This window comes from Pogoniulus pusillus, chromosome 37 (genome assembly GCF_015220805.1).
Source record: "Pogoniulus pusillus isolate bPogPus1 chromosome 37, bPogPus1.pri, whole genome shotgun sequence".
NCBI classification, from domain to species: domain Eukaryota; kingdom Metazoa; phylum Chordata; class Aves; order Piciformes; family Lybiidae; genus Pogoniulus; species Pogoniulus pusillus.
In genome coordinates, this window is record NC_087300.1 from 4,322,947 (window position 1) to 4,350,894 (window position 27,948).

Here is a 27,948-nt window from a genome sequence, read left to right on the forward strand (position 1 = left end):
TGGCCGCGCTGCCCGCTGGGAGGTGTAGTGCAGGCAGTGCCGAGAGCCAATGAGCGCCGCGGGGCTGGACTGCGGCTCCCGGCAGCCCCCGCGGCCGGCGGCGGGCGCGCGCGAAGCGGAAGTGCGTGCGGAGGAGGCGGAGGCGCCTGGCTGCTGAGGAGGCCGCGGGCGGAGCGCGTCCGGTGAGTGCGGGTAGGCCTGGCCGAGCCTGGCGCGACGGGGCCAGGCCTCGGCCTCCGCCATTGAGCTTTTCTTGCCCCTTTCCTTTCTCCCGCCTCGCAGCGAGGCCCTTCCGCGGCCATGCTGCCCACCCTTGTCCCCATCCCCGCCCAAGGCCTCATCGCGGCGCTGCGCCCTCGCCACGTGCCGGGCGCGGTCCCGCGGTCCCCCGGGCGAGGCTGGAACGCGGCGACGGAGCTCTCCCAGCGCCCGGGCCAGGCGAGGCCTCGTGGCCGGGCTTTGCTCCACCTCCTCGCATCTCTGGGCCTAATTTCCTACTCCTGAGGCCTGTCTCCAGAGGCTCCTCTTGTCCCGCTCCAGCCTAACCTGTCTCCTGAAACTCGTCCCCTTGTACTGACTCAGCCCTTCCCGGCGATTCCCGAACATCACCTAGGCCTTAGGGCCTCATCCCCATAGACTCCTCCCCCGCATCGAGCCTCCGGCCTGTTCCCGGAGGTCTCCTCCTTTCTCCGGTTCCCAGGCTGTGTCCGGGTTTGCTGCGTGCCCGCTGCGGCGCAGGAGGCACTGCCTGTATTCCCCAGGGGTCGAGCGGCAGCTTGCAGAGGTGGCAAGTTGTCCTGCCCGAGCCATGACCTCCTGAGCTGTGGTTGGTATCTCCTCTGATGGTATGTAGCTTTATCGGTGCTCACGCACCGGACGGCTCTCAGCACCGCCTGCTTTTCGGTGCAGCGTGATGGATTTGGTAACTCTTATACCGCCCTCTTCATCTCGGCTGGAAGTGTAGTTTGGTGGACCCTCAGAGGATGGGATCGAGTGAGCTTCGGAGGGACACAGAGACACGCATGGGCCGTGAATCTTCACCGGATTCACAAGAGTTCATTTCCTTAACTCTTGTTTTGGGGAGATTAGTGTGTTGGAGGTACATTTCAAAGCCTCCATGAGATAATTGTCACTGTCACTGCCTTTGAAGTGGCTTTCTGAGCGCAGTGGTGTGCCAGAAGGTGATGCAGTGATTTTGGTGTAAGCAGTACTCAGTGTAGCAGCCCTGGGAGGTGCGAATTCGCCGCTGTGTGCTCCTGGGTGGGGAGTGTGGAGGTGTGGGGTAGATGGGTGGTGTGTGTGCAGCAGCAGTTCTGGACTCCTCTGAGGTGGGATGCACGTTCCTGTTTTAAGTGTGAGATAATGTGTGATGCTATGGTCTAAGAACAGATTTACTCATCGAAGTAAATTCGATGTAGAGCTGTGTGGAGAGCTTTATGGCTTTTCTCAGAGCTGATGGCTGGACGGACCAGGGCATGGATCTGCTGTTTGTGCGGCAGTGTCTGCACAGAGCACATGTGTGTGATGCTGCAGGACCGCATCAGCAGATGGACGTTTTCAGGGTGCTCTTTCTTCAGAGCACAGACAATTAAATCAGCCAATTTATCTCTGGGAAGGCCTCCTGCGGAGCTCCTCCTTGCCAGCAGCGTGGCCAGGTGGCTCTGTCAGTGTTTCTGATGAGGTCAGTGTCTGTTTTTAGTGTGCCTTTTGTGTGACTGCTGCCCTCCAGTGCTGTGGCCGAGGAGGAGATCTGTTCTTTAGGTTTGCGTTGCATAACTTCGCTTCCATTCCTTTAAAAGTACATGTTTTGAAGTTCACCCTCTCTGATTGCCTTTAAGGCAGTATATAGTAGAGGCAGAAAGAGTGTTTAGGCACAGCAGTGCCTTCTTCTGGAGTTTGGAGTTGTTCATCTGTGCACTTTCTGTGGCGCTTGCCCAGCACAGGGTAGGGAAATGGCTGATTTGTGAACTGCATCGTTTGTTGCGCAATCTGGCAGCAGGAATGAAACAGGGCAGAGAGGTGTCTTAAAATGTATGGGGTTGTGACATGGGATCCTCCAGGCCTTTGTGTCCATATTTTCTTTGGATCCTGCCATATATTTCAGTTTCGTGTCCTCCCCGCTGTGAGTTGTTGTTCCTGCTTTAGCAGGAGCAAGAAGGGGCGCTATGAGAAGTCAGTTTCAGGAGTTGTTTCTGAAGTCCCTAGGAAGCTGACGTTGCAGAAACGCTGCTCCTGCGGTTGTCCTTCAGCAGATAGCCTTCACCTGTCTTTTGGTTGCAGGTGAGGCTGTGTGGTCTGTAAAAGCCACAACCCTAGCACGGGGGGGTTGCAGAGCTCTGGGGTCTGACTGGCTGCATCATGCACAGTGAGCTCCCGTTCAGCTGCGATTGCTGCCTGGGGGATGGAGGCAGGCACACGGCAGTGTGCTGTCGCTGGCAAGGGTGCCAGAACCCTGCTGCCTGCTCACTCAGCATCTTATTTTATCTAGGGATCGAAAGGTGAAACCTTCTGCCTGCCAATTTCCTGTAAAGAAACAACCTGCCCATGGCAAGGAGGCAGCTACAGTGCTGATACCTTTTCAAGCTGCTGGCTGTAAAAACACAGGAGCAGTGGCAGGTGTGCCCTGCTGGGTATCCATGTGGACCAGCTGTGGGCATTGTGGGTGCAGGAGCAGTGGCAGGTCTCACTGCTCTGCCAGGTGTCCATACAGACCAGCTGAGGGCACTGGCAGGTGTGTGGAGATGGATCTGTGCCTGTAGTGCTTTGTCTGCAGAAGTCATGCCTGTGTTCCTGCTGAGTTACACTCGGGTGTCTTCCTGCTTTTCCTCTTCCTTGCTAACTCCATGTCTCTGGAAAACATTTCTGCTCTCAGTGCTGTCTGGAAAGAGGTTCCCTGTGTGTTCGGATTTCTTAGCAGCCCTGGGTCCCCTTCTTAACTTCTGTCTCAATGAAAGTTATGTCCTGTGTATCATGCATGAAGTGTTCTGCTGTTAGAGCTATTAAAAAGTCATTTAGCTGGCTGCTGCTTTCTTTCAGCTTCCTGAAGCTAGGGAGCTTTGTAAACTATTCAACAAAATAGTCGGTGGGGTCAGGCCAGGGCTCTGCCAGTGGCTTCCTGGCATTTGGGACTGGCATGCTGCAGAACAGCAGGTGAACACCTTCTAAGGTGCAACACAAACCCATCACATGTATAAAACATTCTGATACAAAGTAGGTGACAGTCCATGAAAGTCAGCTGAGTTAGTTATATTTTACCTGCTCCTACTTTCTCTACTGTAAAAAAAACCTTGCTTTGAGAGGCTTTGGAAGTGCTTTGCTGAGCTGGTTAAGCCTGAGGATGCTTTTCATTGCAGCCCTGTGGTGTTCCCTTTGTAGCTGTGTCACAAAGTGCTCCTTGGAAGAATTGTGCCATTCTGCCAGAAGCTTGATTATCATTATTTATTCTTCTTTTTAAACTCACTTGGCTTTGTCTTTGCAAAATGACCCTTTGCCATGTCAGAACTTGGTAATTGTTTCAGCAGCTTTCTAGCCCTTGAACTTTTTTCCATATCTGGAAAAGTTGACAGTGTTCTGAGCTGTGTTTAGTGGCTGCCTGTGCAAGCAGAGTAATGTGGGCTTTGGCTGGTGAAGTTTCCTCTGCCTTACCATTGTACAGATTGTTGCTCTGTGGCAGGTTTCTTGTTCTGTCCTGAGCCATAGAGTTTAGGCTACGGGCACTGAGAGAAAAAGGAATGGTGGTGGTGGTGGCGGTTGCAAAAGCTCTTCTGGCTTCCTGGGGAGCTTGTGCAGAGGATGATCAGAGGTCTGGGGCATCTCTCCTCTGAGGAGAGTTGGGGGCTGTTCAGTCGGGAGAGAAGACTCCAAGGTGACCTTATTGTGGCCTTTCAGTATCTTAGGGGGGTGTACAAAAAAGCTGGGGAGGAACATTTTAGGCTGTCAGGTAGTGATAGGACTGTGGCAAATGGAACAAAGCTGGAAATGGGGAGATTCAGAGTGGATGTTAGGAAGAAGCTCTTCAGCATGAGGGTGGTGAGAGCCTGGAACGTGTTGTCCAGGGTGGTGGTAGAAGCCTCATCCCTGGAGGTGTTTAAGGCCAGGCTGAATGAGGCTGTGGACAGCCTGATCTAGTATGAGGTGTCCCTGCCCATGGCAGTAGAGTTGGAACTGGCTGATCCTTGTGGTCCCTTCCAACCCTGACTGGTTCTATGATTCTGTGATTCTAAGGCTGAGTGACAGTGAAAGGGAGGCATGGAGGGTGTGCTGCTCCCCTCCTGCATGGCACAGCTCTGAGCTCAGTGCTGTGTCCTGGCGTTCAGCGAGCCCTCACTGCTGGGCAGGCCTGGAAGTGTGGCTTAAAACTGCTTGTTGTGTGTCTGTAGTAGCTCCTAGGACGAGAAGAAGGTATTGGGTGCAGCAAAAGATTTAATCTCATCTCTTCTGTTGCTTCTGGAGTCAGGCCAGAGTGGTGCCTGGAAACAAGTCAGTGCCATTTTGTTTCTGGGTGACAGGGCTGGGTTTGTAGGTCGGGAGCCTCTCTTGCCATGAAGCAAAATATCCTTCCCCTGGTCAGAGTGATCCAGGGCACTGGAGAGGCCAAGTGGTAGCTTTGAGAAAGTGAAGGGCTCCTGCTTAATTTAGCTTTCTTGTGTCAGAGCTATGAATAGTCACATCATGGATTACATTTCACGCCAGCTGCGAGCTGTGTTTGCACTGCTCCACTCCATGGCAACCGGAAGCTGTCACGTCCATAAAGAGAAAATAATGGTGACACACGGGGAGAGGGCACCCAGCCTTGCTGCAGGGGGTCCTGCAATGGAGGGGTGGCATTTCCCACCCAAGGAAGTTTTCCATCAGTGCCCTTTTTCCTGTCCCATATGGAAGTACTTGGTGGGATTCTCCTCTGTTGCATTTGTTCAAGAAGGAGGCCTCCCTGCAGAGCACTGCTTAGAGCTGCCTCTCCTTGGGCAGGAGAACGAGTGGCCTGCTCATCATTTCATCTCCACATTTGTCATCTGGCCATTTTTAGCCTGTCATGATGTACAGAGTCCAAGTTGCTGCACAGAGCCCAGAGCAGCCCCCGCTGCAGTGCCAGGAGCTGCAGCCTGCCCAGCTTGCCCGTGGCTGCCCTGCTGCCCACACTCGCTGTGCTTCTGGGTGAAGGCTTCTGAAGGGGAAGCTTGGCAGTAACCCAGAGGGTGTCTGCTCCAGAGCACAAAGGTGATGGTGTGGGGGATGCTAGGCTGAGATTTCTGTTCTCAGGGGAACTAGGCATGTCATTAATGATGTTAATTTGTGCCATAACAGGGCTGTACACCTGGCATTTAGGAGGGCACCTGATTATTTCAAGCCCTGTGTATCTGTGTAAGTTATTGCAGCTAATTGCTGCCGTAGGGCTGTGGATGAGGTCAGATTTCCACAGTTAAGGATCTGTCTATGCACTGTCTGATTAGATTAAGTCATTTTGGCAGCTGTTTTTTGATTGGGAATTGATTCTGGGATGAATGGCAAAATCAGAATCCTTTCCTGTGAGCTTTTTCTAAGGTCTTGATGGGTTTAAATTGAATTTTTTCCTTTTTTTACTTAGGTCAGTCTTCTGTTGCTTCTGCTAAAGCTCTGTTGAGAAACACCATTGATGGGAGACCTCTGCAAGGTATGTACATGCACCACTGGGAGCTGTCTGGTGAAATAAGCTGATTCCATGTGTACCAGATTTCTGTGGACAGGCATTTACCTATTTTGTAGCCTGGCAGGGTGCAGGGACAGCCTGTCCTGATGACTGTCCCTGCCATGGGGGTTTATTTTTGTTAAACAACGTTCAGTGTAATCCCAAGTCATGGAAATCCTTCTCCTTGTTCTCCTCTGAGGTAACAAGATTCAGATTAAGGTAGAGAGAAATCAAGCACTGGCTTAAGAATAAATGGGTAAATGGTTTTGCTTTCTGCAGCTTGTAAAGGAGAGTTGCTGGAGCTGAGATTTTCCTGACTAAATGTATGAAGAGTAAATGTGTGACTCCTTCAGGACAAGACTCAAGTCGTGGCTGTAGCTGTTCTGTGTATTTCAGAAGATATCCAAAGAAGCTGCAGTTCAGTTGGGTTTTAAATTATCTGCAATAAATAATTTTTACCTTCTGGGGATTTAAGTTGGAGAGAGAGAGAGAGATAGAAGGTTTTTGGCTAACACAAAGGCTGCTACAGTTTAAGTTGCTGTAAGCCTTTTGGGTGTCTTATCCAAATGTTAAAAAGCTTGTTTTGGGGGAAATGAAACTTGGAGGTTTTTTTAACTGTGTAGTTCTGTGACTGTTCTGAGTGTCTGTGAGCAGGGACTGCTGCTTCCTTATCATACAGCATGCACTGGGCAAGACATGCTGTAGGATTATATTTTTTTTAGCATTAACTAATCTCATTTGGGTTGTGGAGCTCAGGATTATGAATTGTGAAGCTGGCTAAAGGAGAATTAAATTCCCTGGTAATGAAGGGTGTTCTGAGCAAGGAAAGCAGGCGTTCAGCTGCTTCTCCCCAGCTGAATGTTTGTACTAGAGGACACTAAATGAATGACAAGACACTCAGGCAGAAATGCTTTCTCTAATGAGGTGCTGTCTTGTTTGCTTTAGGTCTTGGAGCAAAATAAACCCTAACAATTTCATTAAGCCCTGGCCAGAAAGGAACAAGTCAATTTCTGTTTTCCTGCCACAGTTGCACAGAGCTTTCTGCAGCTGCTTTCACAAAATATTTAAAAACTTGCAAGTTAATGTTTGGTAAACACAAACTGAAACTGCTCTGAGGAGTTCTGCAGCCCTGTGCATGCTTCCAAGGTGTGTTCAGAAGTCGTTTGAGTCGTTCCCAAATGTTCTGAGTGTTTATACTCGGTGTATTAGGGACAGACACGAAGAGAAACTGCTTTGGGTAGGGCCAAGTCTGCTGTGGCTTTTTCTCTCTGCTGGCAAATGCTCCCTGCTGTAGCAGTCCTCGATGACACTCTGGAGCTGGAGCAATTTCAACTGTAACGTTCTCTTGGAGGCTTTTCTTGTGCAGTGGTGGCTCTGTTCTGCTGCAACATCTGTGAAAGGTCTGAAGGAACTGCCTGAAAGACTTCAGAAAAGGAGTGTAGGGTGGAAAGAGATAGTCATTGAAGTACTACAGGCCAGCTGGAAGTGGGAAACAAAACCCTGGAAGAAGGCATTGTGAAAGTAGAGATGTTCTTCATTTGACCCAGGTCTTGGCACATAGAAATGTTCTTTACAGTGTTCTGGAATAGCAGAGTGCTGGACTAGGAGTTCTGCTTCAGCAGAGAGTGCTGAGCACGTTTCCTACTCTCCATGTCTGGAAGAAAGGTTAGCTGGGCCTGCTTCCTGAGTGTGGTCCTGGCTCATATGAGATAGGAGAAAAGGGCACTTAGGGAAGCTCTTGGTAGTCTCTGGTGGTAATAGGGACAGCAGTGTACTTACAAAGGTGCTTCAATGTATTTTCTTCTCATTTCAGGTATACTTCCTGATTCCATAATTGACCAAGCTGAGACAGTGAAAACTGACTGTTGAAGGCTGCAAGGTGTGAACCTGCACAAGCAGGTGGGTACATGATGGAAAAGAAAACCTTCAAAGGTGGTAGAACTGCCTGCCCTGGAGCCTGGAAGATATCTTCTTGTATTCCTTCTGTCCTGGGCACTGTTCAGTTCTTGTTTAATTGTTAGTATTGCTGTGCCTAAAGGAGTGTCATGTATTACTCAAACAGATTGTGAAGGAAAACCTCTGCCTTATGTCTTGGAATGTTGTGGTTTACCAAATAACTGGTAAATAGGGTAAAATATACCAGCTCTGAGACAAAGAATCTTGGATGTTCTGGTAGGACAAGTGCTTCCCTTTTTTAATGCTCTGGTTAGAGTGCTTTTTGGATTTACACCCTGGTGGCTTTTGGGAGTAGAGGGCTCTGCTTCTCCCTCTTTACCTAGATTGGCTGCATTATTCACTCTCAAGTGTTAAACTTCCTTTTATGTGCCCCCTCTCAAACATTTGTCCTCTTGCTTAAGCCTTGCAGTGGTGTTATTCAGTGCCCATAAATTCTCTTTACCTGTTCTGCATAATCACATTCTGAGGCTGTGGGAGCTGATGGAGTGTTCAGCAGTAAGAGCCTCCTGACACTGACTGTTTTCATTGTCATGCAGCAGAGTTGAGCTCTTCTTTTGAGTTCTGCCAGGAGACTCAAAACAGGTAAAACTTTAATTTCCCTGACATTGCTTCCTGATGGAAGTTTGTTTTCCATGCAAAGTCCTTTGTGATGGCTTAGAAGGAACATTTGTTCCTCCTCTTTATGTGGTTTGATGGATTGCTTGTGAGGATTCAGAAACAGAGAAGGCAAAGTTTACTTCTTGAAATAGCCTTCAAACTTTGAGAAGCACTTTGAGAAGCTTGAGGAGGGCAAATACAAACTGATTATTAGCAAAAAATTCTTGACAGTGAGGGTGGTGTGAGACACTGGAACAGGTTGCCCAGGGAGGTTGTGGATGTCTCCTTCCTGGAGCTGTTCAAGGCTAGGTTGGAGGGGGCCTTCAGCAGCCTGATCTAGTTGGATGTGTCCCTGTCCACAACAGAGAGTTGGAACTGGATGGTCTTCAAGGTTCCTTCCAACCCAAACCATTGTATGAATCTGTGAGGGTGAGAGACTTCCAGGGTCTTGATTCTCCAGCTTAACCTCTCCTTACTTGTCAGCAGGACTCATGAACAAGGTCACAAAATCAGTCTGGATTAAAAATACTCTTGTAAAAGACTATTTGTAACCTCTGCCATGATTAAGTGTTGCCATGGATTAAGTTTTGAATGTAGATGAAATAATGCACTGCATTGTCATGATGAGGACATTCTCCATGGGCCTTGTTGCTAAGGTAGTGATTAATTGAAGCACTCCTCAGCAGAAATATCCTCAGAGACATCTGTCTGGTTTTGTTCTACTTCTTTAAGGAGTAGCAGTGGATCTCTGCAGAAAACCATCCTCAGAAGTTCCTGCTAAACATCAAAGAGTGTTAGCTTTGGCCTTTGTCTTCTCTGGTGTCTTCACAGACTTTATCTGGGTCACTCAGTAGTTCCTAGACCAACGAAAAGTATATCACAGTGAGTTTACAACTGCAGAGTCAGCACAGGGGAGCTGAAATGACTCCCAAGATTTCATTTGTTTAACCTTTTGAGTGCTGATTCAGCACAGCAACAACTCAGTTTCTATTCTAGTCACAGTTACCTCACACATTAGGAATAAATCAACTTTAAAAATATTGACAAAGATTAAAAAACCCAACTCAAACCCAACCCCAAAACACTTCTAAGGCAAGAGAGCTTTTGGCACACAGCTGACATACCAGAGTGGTGCTTGGCTGGCGAGTGCTGCAGATCAAAGTGAAATACAAAGCCTCTGAAACAGCTCAAGGCAAGGGACATTTTTAAGACCCTATTTTGGGGCCTTCTCAGGGCTGAGAGTTAACTGCTGCTTGGTCACTCAGCTCTGCCCAGGTGCTTTTTCTTGGGAAATGAGTGCTTCTGGAAGGGGCACAACGGAGGAGCTGTGGTGAAGGCTGGTTTAATGATATTAATCTACTGAAAGTACTTCAGGCAGTTCAGAGTTCAGTGTAAATAGAGGTAACTGATGATGTATGCTGAGTGTGGCTTGTCCTTGAACTCCAGGGTTGTCATTTAGTAGAGAGCTGTCTTGAAATTACACAGTTTGTGGAGTGTATTTGTAATCTGACAAAGTAGCCTCTTCTTCTGCTTTTCCTGGATCAAAGCCCTTCAGGATTCAGCTGGGAACAGCTCCCTGATCCCAGGAGCTAATTCAGATCAGCTTTTTGTATCTTCTAGTAGTTCCTATTGCTATTTCTTTCTGCTTCTCCTCCAGAGTTTGGTTTTCTGTGCTAAACCTCTGATTGTTTTGACCAACAGACTGGAAGTTTTGCTGTTTGAGTGGGTGTAGTTGGTAAATAAAATGGAAATATTTAGAAGTGGTCCTTTTACACTTTCCTTCCCTGAAAACTGACAATGCATAGGAATGAACTCCACTTCCTCACTGGTAGGAGGAACTTCACCCCTGTTAGAACTTCACCCCTGGTGCAATTTAGTTTTTTCTGATAGTGCTCATAGAAACATAGAATGATTTATAGAATCATAGAATCAACCACATTGAAAGAGACCTCCAAGAGTTATATATAGTTTATGGATTCATTATAGTTTAGGTTGGAAGGGACCTCAAAGATCATCTAGTTCCAACCCCCTGCCATAGACAGGGACACCTCTCACTAGAACAGGTTGCTCAAGGCCTCATCCAGCCTGGCCTTGAACACCTCCAGGGAGGTGATACAGCTGAAGGCTGTGCTGCCATTCAGTGAAACCTGGACAGACTGGAGAGCTGGGCACAGAGGAACCAGATGAAGTTCAGCAAGGACAAGTGCAGAGTATCTGAAGGCTGCCAGGAGTGGGGGCACAGGCTCTGCTCACTGCTGCCTGGGATAGGACAAGGAGCAACAGGTATAAGTTGCAGCAAAAGAGATGATTCTACCTCAACACAAGGGGGAACTTCTTTACTGTAAGGGTCACAGAGCACTGGCACAGGCTCCTCAGGGAGTTTATGGAGTCTCCTTCTCTGGAGCCTTTCAAGGCCTGTCTGGATGTGTGCCTCTGTGATCTGTGTCAGTATTGTCCTGCTCCGGCAGAAGGGTTGAACTTGATCTCTTTGGGTCCCTTCCAGCCCCTAACATCCTGTGATCATCCACAACCTCCCTGAGTGTTAAGTCTTTTTCTTTTTTCCCTTGCATACTTTGCAGTGTGGAATATATTAAACTACTTCAGTTGCTGCTGCATGTGGAGTGTAGTGAAAGGGGAGGACAGGCAGATGGAACATGACTTTTCAAGTAAAAGCCAACTTCTCATTTTGGGGAAGTACCAGCTCTTGTGATGAACCACCACCTCCTTTCCCTCTGGCTGCTCCTGGGGTGTTGTGCTGTTCCTGAAAGGGCCCTGGCAGCAGCTGGAGGATTTGGTAACCATATATGTAATTTGGCTTTTGGGCAGTGACTGCAAGTGCAGACATTGCAAGTCAGGCCACTGGAATTTGCTTAAAATGGATCCAGCAGCAGAAGTACTTACTGGGTTGTGTCTTTAGCCCTAAATGTCTCCAGTTTTAATCACTGGGTGACAAAAGGAGGAAGTTGTACCATTATCAGCCGTTGTTTTTTCACTGTGGCTATTTGGAAGGATGTCTGAATTCTTCTGGCTGCCACAGAACTGGCTGCTGATAGGTGTCTGCTCACAGCAACTGCCTGAACTGCATGAGCAGGACAAGTGCATTCAGGACTTAACCTGAGTGCTCAGAGCCATGCCCTTGGGGTTGTGTTTGATGGATCTTGGATTAGCATTTCTGTTCAGAATTTCACCTGAAAAGGGAGAGAAAATTTTGGGGATGGGGTGGTGGGGTTTTTTGAGGGGAGGTGTGGGGTGTAGGCCCTTTTATTTCTTTGTTGATCTTTAGCTGGCAGTGTTGGTAGTGGTGTGACTGAACGGAGCTGGTTCATCTCTTTCAAGATGTCCTTGTTGAAGCTAGCAGTGTGGCCTCTGCCTTCTCCTGGCCTTTGCTGTGCTGCTTTCAGCTGTAGCACTGTTATTTGTAATTGCTTTCAACCTCTCTGCAGATTTCCTCCTTGGACTGAAAAAACCTTTCTGTTCTCGTGCCCAGCACCATTCATCTGTTATTAGGCAGCAGCTTCAAACGTTCCTGTTTCCAGTCTTATCAAGCTCTGTGTCACTCTGTTCTTTGTCAGGCTGCCAGATGTTCCCTGTTCTCAAATCTGCTGTGTGACTTCACTGTTTTAAAATGCTCTTCCCTCCCTGTTTCCTTCAGGTACCACTGGCAGGTGTTTGCCAAGATGTCTAAAACTAACAAGTCCAAGTCCGGGTCCCGTTCGTCCCGGTCGAGGTCTGGGTCGAGGTCTCGTTCCCGCTCCTTCTCCAAGTCCCGCTCCCGTTCCCGCTCTGTCTCACGCTCCAGAAAACGCAGGCTCAGGTAAGTGCCTGCAGCACAGAAGCCCAAGGGTGTACCTGGTTTTCCTCTCTGTCCTGCCCAGATGGTTTGTCACTTTGCAAGGAAAGACTTTGATTAGATTCCAGAGCTGCCAGTGTCCTGCGTCCTGTTTCCTGTCAGCCTGTGCTGTTGTGAAGTGTTTCAGCAGCCAAGGGAGTCACTGGTGACTGTTTGTCAGCACTGTGGAGGTCCTGCTTTTCAGCCCTGAATCTGAGCCCTGTGAACAATAATTTTACTTTTCTCTCTACAGGTCTCTTTCCCTTAATAAGGACAAAACCAGTTATGGTCATGATGGTCTTTGGTTGGAGATCAAAGTTATGATTCATAGAATGGTTTGGGTGGAAAGGACCTTAAAGACCATCCAGTTTTGACTGCTCTACCCTGGGCAGGGACACCTTCCACCAGCCCAGGGTGCTCAAGGCCTCATCCAGCCTGGCTTTGAACACCTCTGGGGAAGGGGCACCCACAATCCATGATCTTAGAGGTCTTTTCCAGCCAAAACAGTTACGTGATTCTGTGATACCGTAAAGCACAGTCAGACAAGGAGCTGGTTTTGTTACTGTGAGACAGTCCACAGCAGAGCTGTTGCTACTGTTGGACTAATGTCCTTTGATTTTCCTCAGAGGAAGCAGAAACCCATGGCAAAGTGCACATGAGTTTTCTCTCCAGGTTCTTCTGCAGTCCCTAGTGGCTGCTGTCTGCAGCGGGCAAACCTGCTGTGCTGTTCCTAACACCCCTTCTCCTAGATCCATTCTCCTGCACTGAAAGTACTCATGGTTAATGCTGGCCTTTGAAAGTGGCAACACAGGACAAAGTGTGAAAAATCACATCTGGTTTTCCTGATCTGAGATTATTTTGAGGACTTTGCTTTTGACCAGACCTTTGCTTCACTGGAAGATGTTAGGTTTGTGTCCCAGAGTGGGGAGAGAGAGTTGGGAACATCCACACCAAATCATGCTTCTTTGTTCAGTTAAACATAGAATCACAGAATGGTAGGGGTTGGAAGTGACCTCTGGAGATCCAGTCCAACCCCTCTGTCAGAACAAGGTTACCTGTGGCAGGTCACCCAGGAACACATCTTTGTCTTTTTTAAAGCTTTTAATGTAACTGGTCTTAACTCTGAGGGGACCTTTGTAGATCTTTTGTGCTTTACCCCTATTTGGTAAAATGATTCCAAGCAAATTTTCTTCTTAATTTAAGGTACTACTACAAAAAACAGGGAAAATTATTGCTTCTCTGTGCCTGCCCCCAGCACCTGGGGGCACTTCTTGTTTCTCCATGCCTGCCCCCAGCACTCAGGGGCACTTCTTGGTTCTCTCTGCCTGCCCCCAGTACTCAGGGGCACTTCTTGGTTCTCTGTGCCTTCCCCCAGCACTCGGGAGCAATTCTTGGTTCCCTCTGCCTGCCCTCAGGAGTCTGTTAAGCAAAATCTTAGTTCTGTGAGGATAAAGACCACAAAGGTAATTTCACTGCAGTTCATTTTGAGAAATGATTCATGTCCATGATAGTTGTCCTTAGCTCCCTGAATTATTTCTGATCAGGCCAGTTAAAGGCTCAGCCTTCTCTGGATTTCAGTGTATCTTTATGCTTTGCTTTTGGCTAAGCATTCTGTATCTGGCAAAGACCTTGGAGTTGGACAGGCTGTAGCGTCAGCTGCTTTTTCACTGATCTTAAATTCATAACATATATTCTGGAGATCTTTAGGCTGTAAACACATGCAACTGTTAACAATTAAAAGACAGCTTCAGAACGCAGAGGCTCTAACAAATGTACAGTTGGAGAGAGAAGGACATGACAAAAGTAAATTAGAGGCGGAGACTCCAGTTCTTTTCAGGAGGAGGCTGGAATGCTGGAAGATCTGTGGTCATTTGGGAATAGCTGCCTAGCTCTGAAGGAACTTTGACAGTTGAAAACAAAAGGCACCCTGTGCAAACATGGTCATTTCCTCTGTGCTGCTGCTGAGTCTGCTTGGCTTTGTAAATAACAAAGAGTTGGGATGGAGTGGGTTAGTACGGCCAAGTCATCTTGTGTGGCACTAGGATGTTCTCTGAGGTAGGTCTGGTGGTATCTTGGCGTGGAAGTCCATTATTGTGTGCTCCAGCATGCTCCACAGCAAGGGTTTTGCTTTTTGTTTGGTAGGTTTACTGGTTGGTCTAAGCTGTATTGCATCATGTTGGGGTCTGCCTAATACTTCTTACTTTCTTTAGGGCTTTATTTTGCCCTGTTGTAGAGCAGTGGGTGTTAGCTGGCTGGTTACAGGGCTTGGCAGAGGAAGGAGAATTCTTTTTTCTTAGGTAAATACAGAAAAATCTCACAGAAAAGATTTCTTGTAGGTCTCTGCAGCCCTTGGAGTGAAAGCTGCCTGCTGCAAGCCTCTCTAAAACGATAGAGCAGCAGCAGGGAGTCGTGTGTTGCTGGGCTGTAAAAGTAGCTGTTGGGAGTGCAGCAGTGAGTGTTCTGGAGCTGCATGCTCTTAATGGAAAAAGGGCTTCTGGAAATGGTTTTCATTAATATTGTTCACTGAAAAAAATCTCTTTAACTTACTCCTGTGGACTCCTTTGCTGCTTCACTAATGCAACTTAGCTAAAATCTCAGGCTTTCAGCAGAAGTTTGTTCTTCCAACAGCTGTGAAACACCTCCTGTAAAGCTGGCATTTGCTGCTGAGCTGCACTGAGGCTTCTAAACAGTTACACAGCTGCAACTCCAAAAATTCAGGAGAGGAGACTGTTGGAACAGAATGTTTTGCCATTTCAGCATCTGTTCTTGCAGGCTTTGCACTTGTGGGTTCAGTTCTGTTTTTCAGGCGCTGTGGCTGTGAGCAGAGGGACACTGAGCAATGCCATCTTGTGGCACCCCTCTGCTCTCCTGCTTCTCTCAGGCTCCAGCATTGAAACTGTGGCCTTTGAAACTGCTGTTTGCTCTCTTCTCTTCTCACGTGGAGGTGCAGCCTTTTACTTAGCTCTTGCGGCAGAGAAGTAAAGTTTCACCTGGATTATCAGAATTTCAAAAGCATGCCTGGGATGCAAAGGGATGGTTTGGGATCTTTCTGAAGCTGGCTGGCAGCCACATTCACCCTAGAAGAATGAAGAGCACCATGTTCTTCTCGTGGTCTCTGCAGGGATCCTGAAATCAAACATCTGTTTGGCAGACAGAAGTTACTGCCACTGCAGGCTTTCTGAGGGTAACGTCCAATAAATACCTCATCTGGATGAGGCTGTACCAAAGATCCAAATTTTGGGTGTCTGTGCCTGAGTTTTGAGGGGGCCTCGGGTGTGAGTTTTCAGAGCTCCACTGAAAAGCTTTGATCCCAGAATAAACTTTGTGTGTCATTGTTTTCTTCCCTCTCTTCCCAGTTCCAGATCTCGTTCAAGATCGTATTCTCCATCTCATAACAGAGAAAGGAACCACCCAAGGGTCTATCAGAACCGGGATTTCCGAGGCCATAACAGAGGGTACAGGAGACCCTATTACTTCCGTGGCCGCAACCGTGGGTTCTACCCCTGGGGCCAGTACAACCGAGGAGGCTATGGCAATTACCGCTCCAACTGGCAAAACTACCGCCAGGCCTACAGCCCTCGCAGAGGGAGGTCCCGCTCCCGCTCGCCCAAGAGGAGGTCTCCTTCACCCAGGTCTAGAAGCCATTCTAGAAATTCTGATAAGTCATCTTCTGACCGGTCAAGGAGGTCTTCCTCTTCCCGGTCTTCCTCAAATCATAGCAGAGTTGAGTCTTCCAAGCGTAAATCTGGGAAGGAGAAGAAGTCATCCTCCAAGGACACCCGAGCGTCGCAGGCTGCGGGAGATAACCAAGGGGATGAGGCTAAGGAGCAGCCCTTCTCGGGGGCGGCGGCGCAGGACACGAAGGCGTCTGAGGGATCAAAACCGTGGCAGGAGGTGACCACCTACGGCGCCAGCTCGGCGTCCAGAGCTTCGGTGTCTGAGCTCAGCCCCAGGGAGCGCAGTCCGGCCTTGAAAAGCCCTCTGCAGTCGGTCGTGGTGAGGCGCCGCTCCCCTCGGCCGAGTCCACTGCAGAAGTCGAGCCCTCCGCTGTCCAACCCCTCCCAGATGAGCTCTGCTCTGCAAAGCAGCAGCTCCTCCTTCCAGGCTCAGAGTCCCTTTGACCACGGCTCGGCAGGTTTGAGCCCGACGAGGAAGAGCCCTGTGTGCAAAAGTCCAACGCCCATCAGTTCCATGTATGGAGCGTCCCAGAAGGAGGAAAGCACAGCTCCTGGAGGAGGAGCCTTCTCCAAGAGGCAAGTGACTGGTTGGGTTCTGGGATGTTTCCTAAAACGAGTGGGCACATGTAGATGCTCTCCATGAGCAGAGCAGGGGTTCCTGGGGTGTGCAGGGTGCTGTGGCAGCCAGCTGCTGGTCCTGCTTGCTGTCCAAACAACAACAAAACCCAGACCTAGCCCTGTGCTGTGGGAAGGTGGAGTTAGTTTCTGACTTGGGTAGCTGTAGAGTTCATCAACAAGGTGGAGACATCCTTCTACAGAGAGGGCATCAAGCTCTCATATCTCTCTTTGGGCAGCAGGTTGGTGCCTGAGGGTGTTTTGTTAACTACAGCAGCATTCACAAATGCTTTTTAAAGACTTCTCTTGATTATTTTTTTTTTTAAGCATTTATTACTGATTCTGTATCAGGGATATCTGCAACTTAATCAAATAAACTGACCCAAACCTTTAACTCCTGTTTGGGCTTCCCAAGGCACTAAACTAATGTCCTTGGGCTCTACAGCTGGTTCCTGGAAGCTGGGGTTTTGCTTAGGGAATGCTTTAAATCCCATGCTCCAATGTAGATAAATTGTTGTTCTCGTTGCAAGTGTTTTGTCTTCTCCCAGCCAAAGAAACATTTCTCCTCTGTTTAACCTTTTTGCTTTTATTTGTATTTGCAGTCTGTCATGAAATATTTAGCTTACCTATGAAACTTGCATCCCAAATTTGAAGTAGCTTTTGAGGCTTTTCTTTCCAGTGTGTTGTTTAAAGCAGGACAGCCCAAGTTTGAAAGTTTTGGTCTGTTGTTCTCCTGAACCAGGTTTGTGAGGAAATAAACGGATTGGGTAAGATGTTACTACTCTCCTTAAATTGAATCTGTGGGTAAGCTGGTTTTTGTTTGCTCTTAAGCCTCATTTCATCAGTTCTGCACATCCATTTTCTTCTACATTTGCTGAATTTAGTGAGAACTTAAAAGTCTTAAATCCAGGCTGAGTGATCTGCTTTGTGTTACCTGTTGTAAGGCAGCTTTCTGCCCATGCCTAGCTCTGAAATGTGCCTGCTCGCAGCTGAAGCGCTAACCGGTTTGGAGCTTTACTAAGAGAACTTCTGCAATGTCTCATTTTATGAACAGGTATCTGGAAGAGCAGAAGGCTGAGAATGGGAAAGACAAAGAACAGAAAGTGACAAATGTTGAAAAAGAAAAAAGTAAGGAAAAAGGGAATTTCTCTGAGTTGGGATCAACAGATGGAAAGGCAAAATCCGACTCCTATGCGTCCAAAGCCGACTCGGACAAGGGATACCGTGGCAGCCAGTCGCCCAAGCGTTACAAGTTCAGGGATGACTTTGACAAGCTCAAGGTCCCAGAATTCCACAAGGAAAGTCATTATGGCAAAGAGGAAACGGAAGAGCAGGAAAAGAAAGACAAAGCAAAGGGCCGAAAAGATTCTGAGTTCGATGACGAGCCCAAATTTATGTCTAAAGTGGTGGCGACTTCAAGTAAAAGCCAGGAAGAGGATCGGTCGGGAAAATGGGAAGGTGTGGTCTTCTTGCCACCTGGGAAAGAGAAACAAAGGAAATCTGATGAAATGGAGGAGGAAAGTTATTCTGAAAGATGCAAAAAGGAAGAGAGGCCAGCATCCAAGAGAGCTGAACCAGGTCACAGGGGCTTTGTTCCTGAAAAGAATTTTAGAGTGACCACTTACAAATCAAGCCAGGAAAAAAGTTCTTCCCCTCCACCAAGGAAGACTTCAGAGGTTAAAGAGAAACCAGGCACCAAAGTAGAGGGGCTCACTCCTGGCAAATCTTCCTTCTCCATTACTCGAGAGGCCCAAGTCAATATTCGAATGGATTCCTTTGATGAAGACCTTGCCCGGTGAGCATTTGCCGTTGTTAGAGCACTCTAAGTAGGTATTTTTCCTGGGTCTCTTCCCAAGATCCTCACTTTCTGGCCAAGTCTTAGCAAGGCTACATAATGTTGCATCATGGTTTGCATTCTTTGGCAACAGGAGTTAATTTTTTTCTGGTGTTGTAATACTTGTGTGACCTTTCTTCTGTGGTGGGAGGTTAGAGGGTCACCACTTTGCAGCTGCTGAAGGTATAAGCATGAAGCTTAAGCAACTTTTATACCACCAGAGGTAAGATGAGTTCAAAATGTAGATGCTTCTACCTCAGGTTCCACCTACACTGAGCTCTGGGAATAGTCAGGTACTTGATGGCTTCTTGCTGCTAGAATCTTAGTGGCACAGTGAAGTTCCAGTGCCTCGTGAATGCCATCTGATTGTCTGGAGCGTGTTTAACTGCTCTGATTGTCTCAGCACAGCATTACTGAAGCTCTGGGAACCACTTCAGCTGTGCTTCAAGAGATCTTAAGACAGTAAAAAAATCCTTCTGGAAAAGAGATTTGCACAGCAGTAGGCAGTGAGTATGAACTACTCTGGGGGATGTTAGAGGTGGAATTTAACAACAGTAGTGAAGGATCGCTGCAGGGAATGGAATGAGAAGGGGCTTTTGTGTCACAGGTTGTACCTGTCAGTACCTGCACAGGATGTGGGGGTTCAGTAACAGACCTCCAAACACAGCCTAAGCAGTGACCCAAACCACTGCAGTGGGGCAGAGGCACTGGCACGAGTGCCCTGCTGATGCTGTTGGATGTCCTTAGGTGCTTCCACAGTCCTGCATAAGAAAGATGCAGTCAGCTTCCACCTTCTGAGATCGATTATCTTCAAGTGCTTCTCTTTACCCCCTTCTTCCATTTGATGTGGTCTGTTCTTTTTCCAGTCCCAGTGGCATTTTGGCTCAGGAGCGCAAACTGTGCCGGGACCTGGTGCACAGCAACAAAAAAGAGCAAGAATTCCGCTCCATTTTCCACCACATTCAATCTGCTCAGTCCCAGCGGAGCCCTTCTGAACTGTTTGCTCAACATATAGTGACTATAGTCCACCATGTAAGAGGTAGGTCAGATGTTCAGGTATCCTCAGATGAAGGTCACTTCTCCCTTGCCCAATAACCAGGTTTCATCACTCTGGTTAATGCTCAGAGAGCTGATTGCCAGCAGATAGAGCGGAGATGAGAATAGCAGCTCAGCTGTGAGTCTTCATTTGCACAGATGTCTCTTCTGCCTTTCCAGCAGAGAAGCTGTCCTTGGATTTGCCTGGGCAATATTCAGAGAGGCTGTGACTTTAGACTTTGTGTGTTCTGGAGAACTTGTGACTCCTTGAATCAGTGGTTCAATTCAGGAGTGAAACTGGAATTTGTCAGCAGTATTAGTTACAGCTCACACAATCAGAGTGTTAGGGGTTGGAAGTGACCTCAAATTGGATCATCCATTCCAACCCCCCTGCTAGAGCAAGATCAGCTAGGGCAGGTCACACAGGAACACATCTGGATGGGTTTGGAGTGTCTCCAGAGAAGGAGACTCCACAACCTCTCTGGGCAGCCTGTTCCAGTGTTTTGTCATCCTCACAGTGAAAAAAACCTTTTCCTTATGTTCCTATAGAATTTCCTCTGCTCCAGCTTGCACCCAGTGCCCCATGTCCTGTCATTGGGCATCCCTAAGCAGAGCCTGGCTCCGTCCTGACACTGCCCTACACATCTTTAGCAGCAGCAATGAGGGCAGCCCTTGGGCTCCTCTGCTCCAGGCCCCAGCTGCCTCAGCCTGTCCTCAGCGGGGAGATGTTTCACTGCCTTCAGCATCTTTGTTGCTCTGTGCTGGACTCTTTCAAGCAGTTCCCTGAGGTCCTTCTTGAACTGAGGGGGCCCAGAACTGGGTACAGTACTCCAGATGCTCAGCAGCAGTGTGCTCCACGTGCAGGCATCTGATTGCTTGAGCAGGCTGTAGGGCTACTGTGCTTCATCATTGTACAGAAACAATGTTAATGTTTTGGTGTTGTTTACTCACCCTCCTTTCCCACAGAGCACCACTTTGGCTCTTCAGGAATGACACTGAATGAACGCTTTACCAAATATCTAAAGAAAGGAATGGAACAGGATGCAGCTAAAAACAAAAAGAGCCCTGAAATCCACAGGTTGGTGTCATGAGTGTCTCAGCGTTTCAGGGGTGGTTCAGATTTCCTTCTCTTAAAGTCTGGAGTCATTCTGGAGTAATTAGAAGTATATAAATAGCTTCAGACAAAAAAACAAAAAGATGGAATAATATGGGGAGTTTTAAGTACCTTTGTTAAAACTGACCTGCTTAAGACACACAGAATGTTAGGGTTGGAAGGGACCAACCCCTGCTGCCCCAGCAGGTCACACAGGAACGCATCCAGGCAGGTTTTGAATGGATCCACCTGGGGTTTGTTCTCTTCTCCCAAATGATAGGATGAGAGGAAATGGCCTCAAGTTGCACCAGGGGATCCCAAGATGTTTAGGGGTTGGAAGGGACCTCTGGAGATCTTCTGGGCCAACCCTTCTGTCAGAGCAGGAGCATAGAATCCAGTACAGGTCACACAAGATCACATCCAGATGGGTCTTGAAAGTCTCCAGTGTAGGAGACTCCCCAGTCTTTCTGGGCAGCCTGTGCCAGCCACAGAGAGAAACAGTTTTGTGTTCACATGGAACCCTCAGAGTGGAAAAAGTTTTGTGTTCACATGGAACCTCCTTTGCTCCAGCTTGCCCCTGTTGCTCCTTGTCCTGTTGGACATTGCTGAGCAGAGCCTGGCTCCATCCTCCTGATACTGCCCACATGAATGAGAGCAGCCCTCAGGCTTCTCCAATGCCACTTGATCTAAAACCTTCAGATTCTTCTGAAGAGCAAGACTGTATCTGTGTGCTTTCTTCACTTCTAGGAGGATAGATATATCTCCCAGTACTTTTAGAAAACATGGATTCTCTCAAGAGGAGTCAAAAAGCCCCAGAGATCCTGGCTTCAAGGTGAACTGTTAACTCTGCTTAGTTTTAATTCAACAAAATGAGTGCATTGGGCATGATCTTAACAGTGATGTTTTTGTTTAAATTACTCTCTACTTAAGTTTGTGTTTTTCTTTTAAGGATGGGCATAATTCTAAAAATGAACTACAAAAGGGTTAATTTTTATTAAAAATGTATCAACAACCTTTGTGAAGTGGTTTAGACTATGGTAAATGATCCCAAAGTCAATTGAGGTGAGCTTGAGAAAAAAGAGAGGATTTTTGGAACAAGTGCCCTTGATGAGAGAAGAGACTTTTTGTGATATTTTTCTGCTTGTAAGTATGATTAACTCCATTGTCTACACGTGATTATTGCCAACCATGTTTGCAAAAAAAAAAAGAAAGACATGCATGTCAAAAAGAGAGGGAAGTAAAGTTAAATACTTAAGCTAAACCAAGTACACTTAGTTAAGCAGATGATAAACTTTGTTCTAACGACTTCTGTTTCTGTTGATGATTTTTTTTTGCTGTTGCTTTAACATTCAACACTTTAAAAAACTTTGGAGTAGATCCAGAGCGTTTGGAATTGTTTTAGCTTTGGTAGAGTTAGTTTGGGGGGGGTTAAGCCACTGTCACTGACTAAACCATTAAAAGAAATGGCTTAACCTCAACATAAAAACCTAGTTTTGGGGATTTGAACCTTTGTTTATTCACCTTCGTAACATATTTACGTTGAAAGTTGAAGAGATCTTTAACAGTCCTGCTGCAAACCTTACTTGTTTCATATTTGTTTTCAATTTTTTCCCAAACACACTTGGTGGCTTGAGATGGACGATGGTGAGATGGATTTGATGGGCCTGAACTCTTGAGCATCAGCTTGGCAGAGTCTATTATAAACCTGGTTTCCAAACAGCTCGGCCAGCCTTCCGTGTGAAACAGACGTGCCCTCCCAAACCCAAATAGCTGTTTGCTGTACCACATAAGGGAGCTGCTGCTGATTTTGGTCACTTATCTGGCATCCAACGTTGGTCGGGAGCAGTTTTATTCTCAGAGTAGAAATTAAAAAGCTCATTGCCTGGGGAAAGTAGAAGAGCAAAAAATATCAAAACCAAAAAAAAAAGCCAAAGCAAACAAACAAACAAAAAAACAAACCAACCCAAAGCCAACTGCTCTCACTGCTGCGTTATTTGACCTCTTTATTTAAGCAAACAAACAAAAAGAGTGGTTAGAAACTCATGTAAGTAACAAGTTAACTAGCTAGAGACTTACTAATCCTTCTGTGCTTAATTCAAGACAATGAATGTGATGTTGTGTTGCATATCTGAGTGGTGCAGTTCCCGAGGTCAGGGTTGTGTAAGTGAAGTAGCACTGGTTGAGCACAGCCTTTGATGCCAGCAACGTGGTGAGCAGGCTGCCCCCCCCCCCCAGCTCAGCGTTGGTCAGAGCTGCAGCCGCTGCCAGTTTGCTGCTCCAGTGGCTCCTCCAGGTACCGCTGGCCTTAGAGCTTCTCCTTCTCCTAAGAATCTCTCTCAATCCACTGTTAAGCAGCAATTGAAATAGAACTCAAAGCAAGCATTAGCACGTTGAAATGATCAGTGGAACACACCCCAGAGAGGCTGTTTGCTGAGTGCTTTTCATACAGCTGTTGGTGTTTGCTTTGTGAAACACCAGGGGCAGCTGACATTGTGTGGAGTAGCCCACACTTCTGTCTTTGGTACCTCTCACAGTCTGCCTTCCAGCTGAGGGGGAAGGAGTGCTGTGGGTGCTTTACCACAGAGTAAATCCCCTTGAGAGATGTCAGAGGCTGCGTGGGAGCGATGTTGGCCTTCTCCCAGATGCACTTGGTTGCTGCACTTCAGTGGCCTCCATCCCTTACACTTTGATCACTGATCACCATCTTAAGTATCTCCAAGCAGCAACCAGATTTCGCTTCTCCTTAAAAGTGCTGCTTCCAGACCTGGTGGTTCACATTCCTTCCCCTTTGCTAGGTGATGTCTGTCAGAAGGACAGCAGAGGTGCTGCCATTCAGTGACAGACCTCCACAGGCTCTTGGACACTTTTGGCCAGCTGTAGTTCTGTGTAATCAGTTGGGATTCAAAATCAGTTGGATTCCCAAGTCGTTCTCACCTCTCACTGGCTGTGGTGTACAAAAGTATCAGCTTCAGCATCTCTCCCTCCCCTAGTAGGACATTTAATTATAATGCTGCTTAAAAGAGGACAGTAGAAGCTAAAAAGCAGTAAGGAAGTTAGATTCTGACAGATGCAAACTTTGCTAGTGCAGTGTTCCTCATCTTAAGATGGATTATTGATTAGTACTCAGATAAAGCTGTTCTCCAGAAGTCTGTGCAGTCGATAGCAAAGTAATGGTGCTGAGCTGAGGCCCTGGAAGCCTTGGTGTTAAACTCTCCTCTCTTCCCTGCATTTGTAGGCTGAGGGCAAATATAAAGACGACCCTGTTGACCTGCGCCTTGATATTGAACGCCGTAAAAAACATAAGGAAAGAGATCTTAAACGGGATAAATCCAGGGAGTCGGTGGACTCGAGGGACTCAAGTCACTCAAGGGAAAGATCAACTGAGAAAACGGAGAAAAGTCACAAAGGCTCAAAGAAAAAGTATGTAGGAAAGCCTCTAGGCACTCCCTTCTGCCTTTGGGGTTTCTGCTGTTAAGGCTGGAGACGACACCGTTGTACATGCCGTTGTACCTAACTGCTCCAGTGGCATGAGTTGGTCCTCTGGGAGTCGTCTTGATATCATTGTAGCTGTCTGAAACACTAAGTAACTGTTAAAGGTAAATGAGAAGGCTCCATGTGTCAGAATGGGTGAGTCACCTTTCCTTCTTCCTGTTGTGTTACAGAGAACAGGCAGGTTTCAATCACTCTGCTCTAATGTCGATTTCAGCCTTTTCTCTTGGCTTCGTTTCTGACTAAAGCTCTGTGGGTGTGTGGTTTGTCTCGGGCAGTGGTGTAAACACCTCAGAGGCAACAAGTTCTGTGCAGAGAAGGCTTGGGATCTGTTTTATCTGTGTCTTACAGCTGGTCTAAGCCCTTACTAAGGCTTAGATCACAGTAGGGAAAGGAGAGTGTTGTGTTGATGGGGTGTAAAGAAATGGCTCTGTGGCAGACAAGGCACAAGGGAGGTACCAGCCCTGTTGGTGTCTCTCTCACCTCTGTTTCCTGTCCCTGAAACAGGAAGCACCGACGGGTACGGGAGAGATCCAGATCCAGCTCCTCATCGTCACGTTCCTCTCACTCAGCCAAAGCAGAGGAGTATCCTGAGGAGACTGAGGAGAGGGAGGAAAGCACCACAGGCTTTGACAAGTCCCGGCTTGGGACAAAAGAATTCCCTGGTCCAAATGAGAGAGGAAGAGCTAGAGGGACCTTTGTAAGTGTTCTCCACCCCTTGCCCTGAGTGTCCGTTCCAAGAGTGGGCATAAAAGCAGCTGCTGTGTGCTGCTTCTCCACAGCTGAAGCCCACAGCAAAGGAGAAACCCCACAGTCATTGTCTGGGCATGGCTGAGGAGCCACAACACGATGGCTCCAGGTGTGGAGCACAAAGCAGGGTGCTGAGGACATAGTCTAGGCAGCTGAACTCGGGATGTGTGAAGCAGAATCAAGGCAGGAAGCCTTTTGTACATTACTAATCGCTGATGTGCTTAGCTGGTTTTTGGGTGAGGCTGTTGATGAGACTCCAGGTCACAGACACCCATGAGACTCCAGGTCACAGCCACACAGCCCAGTGCCTTGGTTATGCAGATGTCTCATGTGGGTGTTCTGTTGGTCAGATGCTTTCTCTTGGCTGCTCTGGAAATGCTTCTGCAGGGTCTTAAACAGCTTGGTAGAAATCAGATGAGCTAGAAAACCCTAAAGTGCTCTGACCTCATGTTTTAATGATGGGTGATCAGAGAAGTGATACACCTCTTGGACGTTCTGAAAGCTGTCTGGGGGTGGGAGGAAGCTGCCACCACAGCTGCTTCATTTCTTTTCTGTGTTTTGCTGTTGCAGCAGTTCAGAGCCAGAGGGAGAGGATGGGGCAGAGGCAACTTTTCAGGCAACAACAACAGCAATAGTGGTGGCAACAACGACTTCCAGAAGCGAAACAGAGACGAGGAGTGGGATCCAGAGTACACACCCAAGAGCAAGAAGTACTACTTGGTATGTGTTTGAAGTCCTGAAACGTCCCTGTGTGCTGCAGGTAGAGCTGCTCTTATTAGAGGTGGAGGCACCAGCTGGCATTAAACCATCTGATCCACCAGGGTAAGGCTTCATCTGACACTTCTTCATGAGGAGCTTATGGCTAAAGAGGGCTTCTTTCTGCTCCTTGTGGTCTGCTGTAAGGAAACCCTAATGGTGGGGAGGTAGGAGTAGATGACCTCTGAGATCCTTTCCAACCCAAGCCATTCTGTGTTATAATTGTTTGGGCTGCCAAAGCTCTCTAACGTCCTTGAGGAGCAGCTGAAGAAGCTGGGGTTGTTCAGCCTGGAGGAGGCTCTGGGGAGACCTCATTGCTCTCTACAACTACCTGAAAGAAAGTTGTAGCCAGGTGGGGTTGTTCTCTCCTTCCAAGCACCCAGAGACAGAACAAGACAGTCTCAAGCTGTGCCAGGGCGGGTTCAGGCTGGATGTTAGGAAGAAGCTCTTCACAGCAAGAGCAATTGGCATTGGAATGGGCTGCCTAGGAAGGAGATGGAGTCCCCATCCCTGGAGGGGAGAGAGGACTTCTCCCTTAAGAGGAGTCAATGAGGCACTTAGTTGGTTCATTAGAAGGGTTGATAGGTTGGACTCAGTGATCTTAGAGGTCTTTTTCAACCTGGTTAATTCTGTGAGTCCAACCATCAACCCAACACCACCATGGCCCTTAAACCATGTCCCAGAGTGCCATGACCACAAGTTTCTTGAACACCCTCCAGGGGTGGGTACTCCACCATCTCCCCTGTTCCAACCCCTGACCACTCTTGCAGCAAAGAAACTGCTTCTAATATCCCAACATTTCCCCTGGTACCCAAAACTGCTCTGGTGAGTACTGCAGCTGACGTGGTTGGCTTCCTCCTGCACAGCACGACGACCGAGAGGGCGAAGGCGCGGACAAGTGGGTGAGCAGAGGCCGCGGCCGGGGCACCTTCCCCCGGGGCAGAGGCCGCTTCATGTTCCGCAAGTCCAGCACCAGCCCCAAGTGGGCTCACGACAAATTCAGCGGAGAAGAAGGAGAGATCGAGGATGACGAGAGCGGCACAGAAAACAGGGAGGAGAAGGACACCTTGCAGACGACGGCCGAGTAGCTGTGGTGCCAGCGTCTTTGCAGGGCGCCCTGGCAGCAGGGAAGGGCTTCAGCAGGCTGCTGCTGCCGCTGGAGAGCATCAGGGGCGCGCCCGAAGCGCTGAGCCAGAGCCCCGGCCAGGAGCTCCGAAACCATCCCTGAAATCAACTGCATTTCCAGAGCTCAGCCTCCCCCAGCGTGGACTGGAACTGTGATCAATCATCGATGCTTGGATCCACTCGTGGAATTTTCTCTTCCCAAAGACTTTTCCTTCCGGACTGAGTAGGGTCAGGTTCCGGGGCGAGGTCCTGGACTTCCTCTCCTCTGTGACCCTAGCGAGTGGTCGGTTACATTTTCCTTTGGGTTGGTTGTTTTGTTTTTTGGAAGCCAATGTGGATTTTGGTTTGTGCCCATCTTAACCCAGTAGGTCTTGACTGATTTTTGTTTCATTTCGTTTCCTCTTTTATAATTGGAAGCTAGAAAAAAAAGGTGAGGAATTAACTCACCTGTTCAACTTTCCCCTTCCTTCCCCTCAACCCTGTTGTGTATTCATTTTTTTTTCTTTTTAATTCATCCTTTACTTATTTTAGGCTTTTTTTTTTATTGTCCTCCTGTAGTAACATCAATTAAAGGATCATTTTGGAGACTCTTTTTATTTTGGTTCTTAGAAAGAAGCAAAGAATGAAGCATGTGAATAAACAACTCAATGTTAACTCGGTGGGACCAAACTGCTATCATTTGATTTTTTGGTGGGTTTCTTTTTTTCTTAACACCTTCCCCCCTCCCCCCTTTTTTTTTTTTTGTCATGTTAAAGTTGAGTTTTTAGGGCCTTTTAAAAAACACAAAACCTCTTTGTTTTCTGTTGGGAGCTGACAGAATTAGCATGGTTTAAACCAATAAAAACAGAAGAGCCTTTCCCCCTCTCGCCTCCCCCTTTGCCCCTACTGTTTGTGTACACTGTTAGGCCTGGTGTGTGCCCCCCAACTCCTTCCCTTCCCAACTTGCTCATTGGCATTTTGTGTATCTCCTGGCAGCTGGTTGTGAACCCGATGCTCTTTCCACCATCACAGTAGTTTTTCTAAGACACTTCAGGATTCTACTAGGCTTAAAGAGGAGAAAAAAAAAAAAAGAGATGAGGAAATTTTTTTCAGTATTTTTTATTAATCTTTTTATATATAAAACAAAAAACCAAACAAAAACCAAACCACAGAAGTCAGGTCCCCTCCTGTGCCGCTTGAGGATGGCCTTCGTGGTGGTGTTTCTTTTTATCTTCTACTTGGAAGCCTTCAGAAGGAGCTGGCAGGTGGTTCCTTGGCCAAGCCAGGAGCCCCCAGCAGGAGAGGCCATGCCCGGTGTGCCCTGTCCTGTGCCACCCCTACCCTGCCCAGGATTGCTGTGCTCTGTCCCCGCACACACCAACTAGAGTTTGGTTTGTTTTGACTTGAACAGTTCCTGTTTAGCAAAGCCCTGAAGTTTGTTTATGCAAAATAAAGTACAATAAAATCGGTCGTAGGTGTAACTCTGCTTTGTTTCGTGTGCTGAGTCCAGGGGGGGAGCTCCTCTCGCCAGCTGCTTGCCTGAGGGGT

At 47.8% G+C, this 27,948-nt stretch overlaps 1 protein-coding gene across 2 annotated transcripts; it reads left to right on the forward strand.

The window, feature by feature from the left end:
- Positions 1-115: 115 nt before the first annotated feature.
- Positions 116-27,881, forward strand: THRAP3 (thyroid hormone receptor associated protein 3). 2 transcript variants are annotated; one of them, XM_064172671.1, is made up of 13 exons: positions 116-182; positions 5,585-5,650; positions 7,479-7,564; positions 11,871-12,032; positions 15,404-16,300; positions 17,394-18,134; positions 19,040-19,212; positions 20,175-20,286; positions 21,049-21,133; positions 23,537-23,721; positions 24,298-24,490; positions 25,111-25,260; positions 26,163-27,881. In XM_064172671.1, exons 4-13 carry the CDS (start codon positions 11,896-11,898, stop codon positions 26,382-26,384), a joined length of 2,895 nt encoding a protein of 964 aa, XP_064028741.1. In that variant the 5' UTR covers positions 116-182; positions 5,585-5,650; positions 7,479-7,564; positions 11,871-11,895; the 3' UTR covers positions 26,385-27,881. The 2 variants fall into 2 exon arrangements, with proteins under 2 accessions (XP_064028741.1, XP_064028742.1); XM_064172672.1 differs by having other exon boundaries at positions 25,114-25,260.
- The last annotated feature ends 67 nt before the right edge of the window (positions 27,882-27,948 follow it).

Excerpts from the sequence above, each read along its gene's own strand:
- THRAP3 (XM_064172671.1), top strand. The coding sequence starts at position 11,896 with ATGTCTAAAACTAACAAGTCCAAGTCCGGGTCCCGTTCGTCCCGGTCG. Across the intron at positions 19,213-20,174 it reads TATAGTCCACCATGTAAGAG|AGCACCACTTTGGCTCTTCA; the intron begins GTAGGTCAGATG and ends CCTTTCCCACAG. Across the intron at positions 25,261-26,162 it reads AGAGCAAGAAGTACTACTTG|CACGACGACCGAGAGGGCGA; the intron begins GTATGTGTTTGA and ends CCTCCTGCACAG.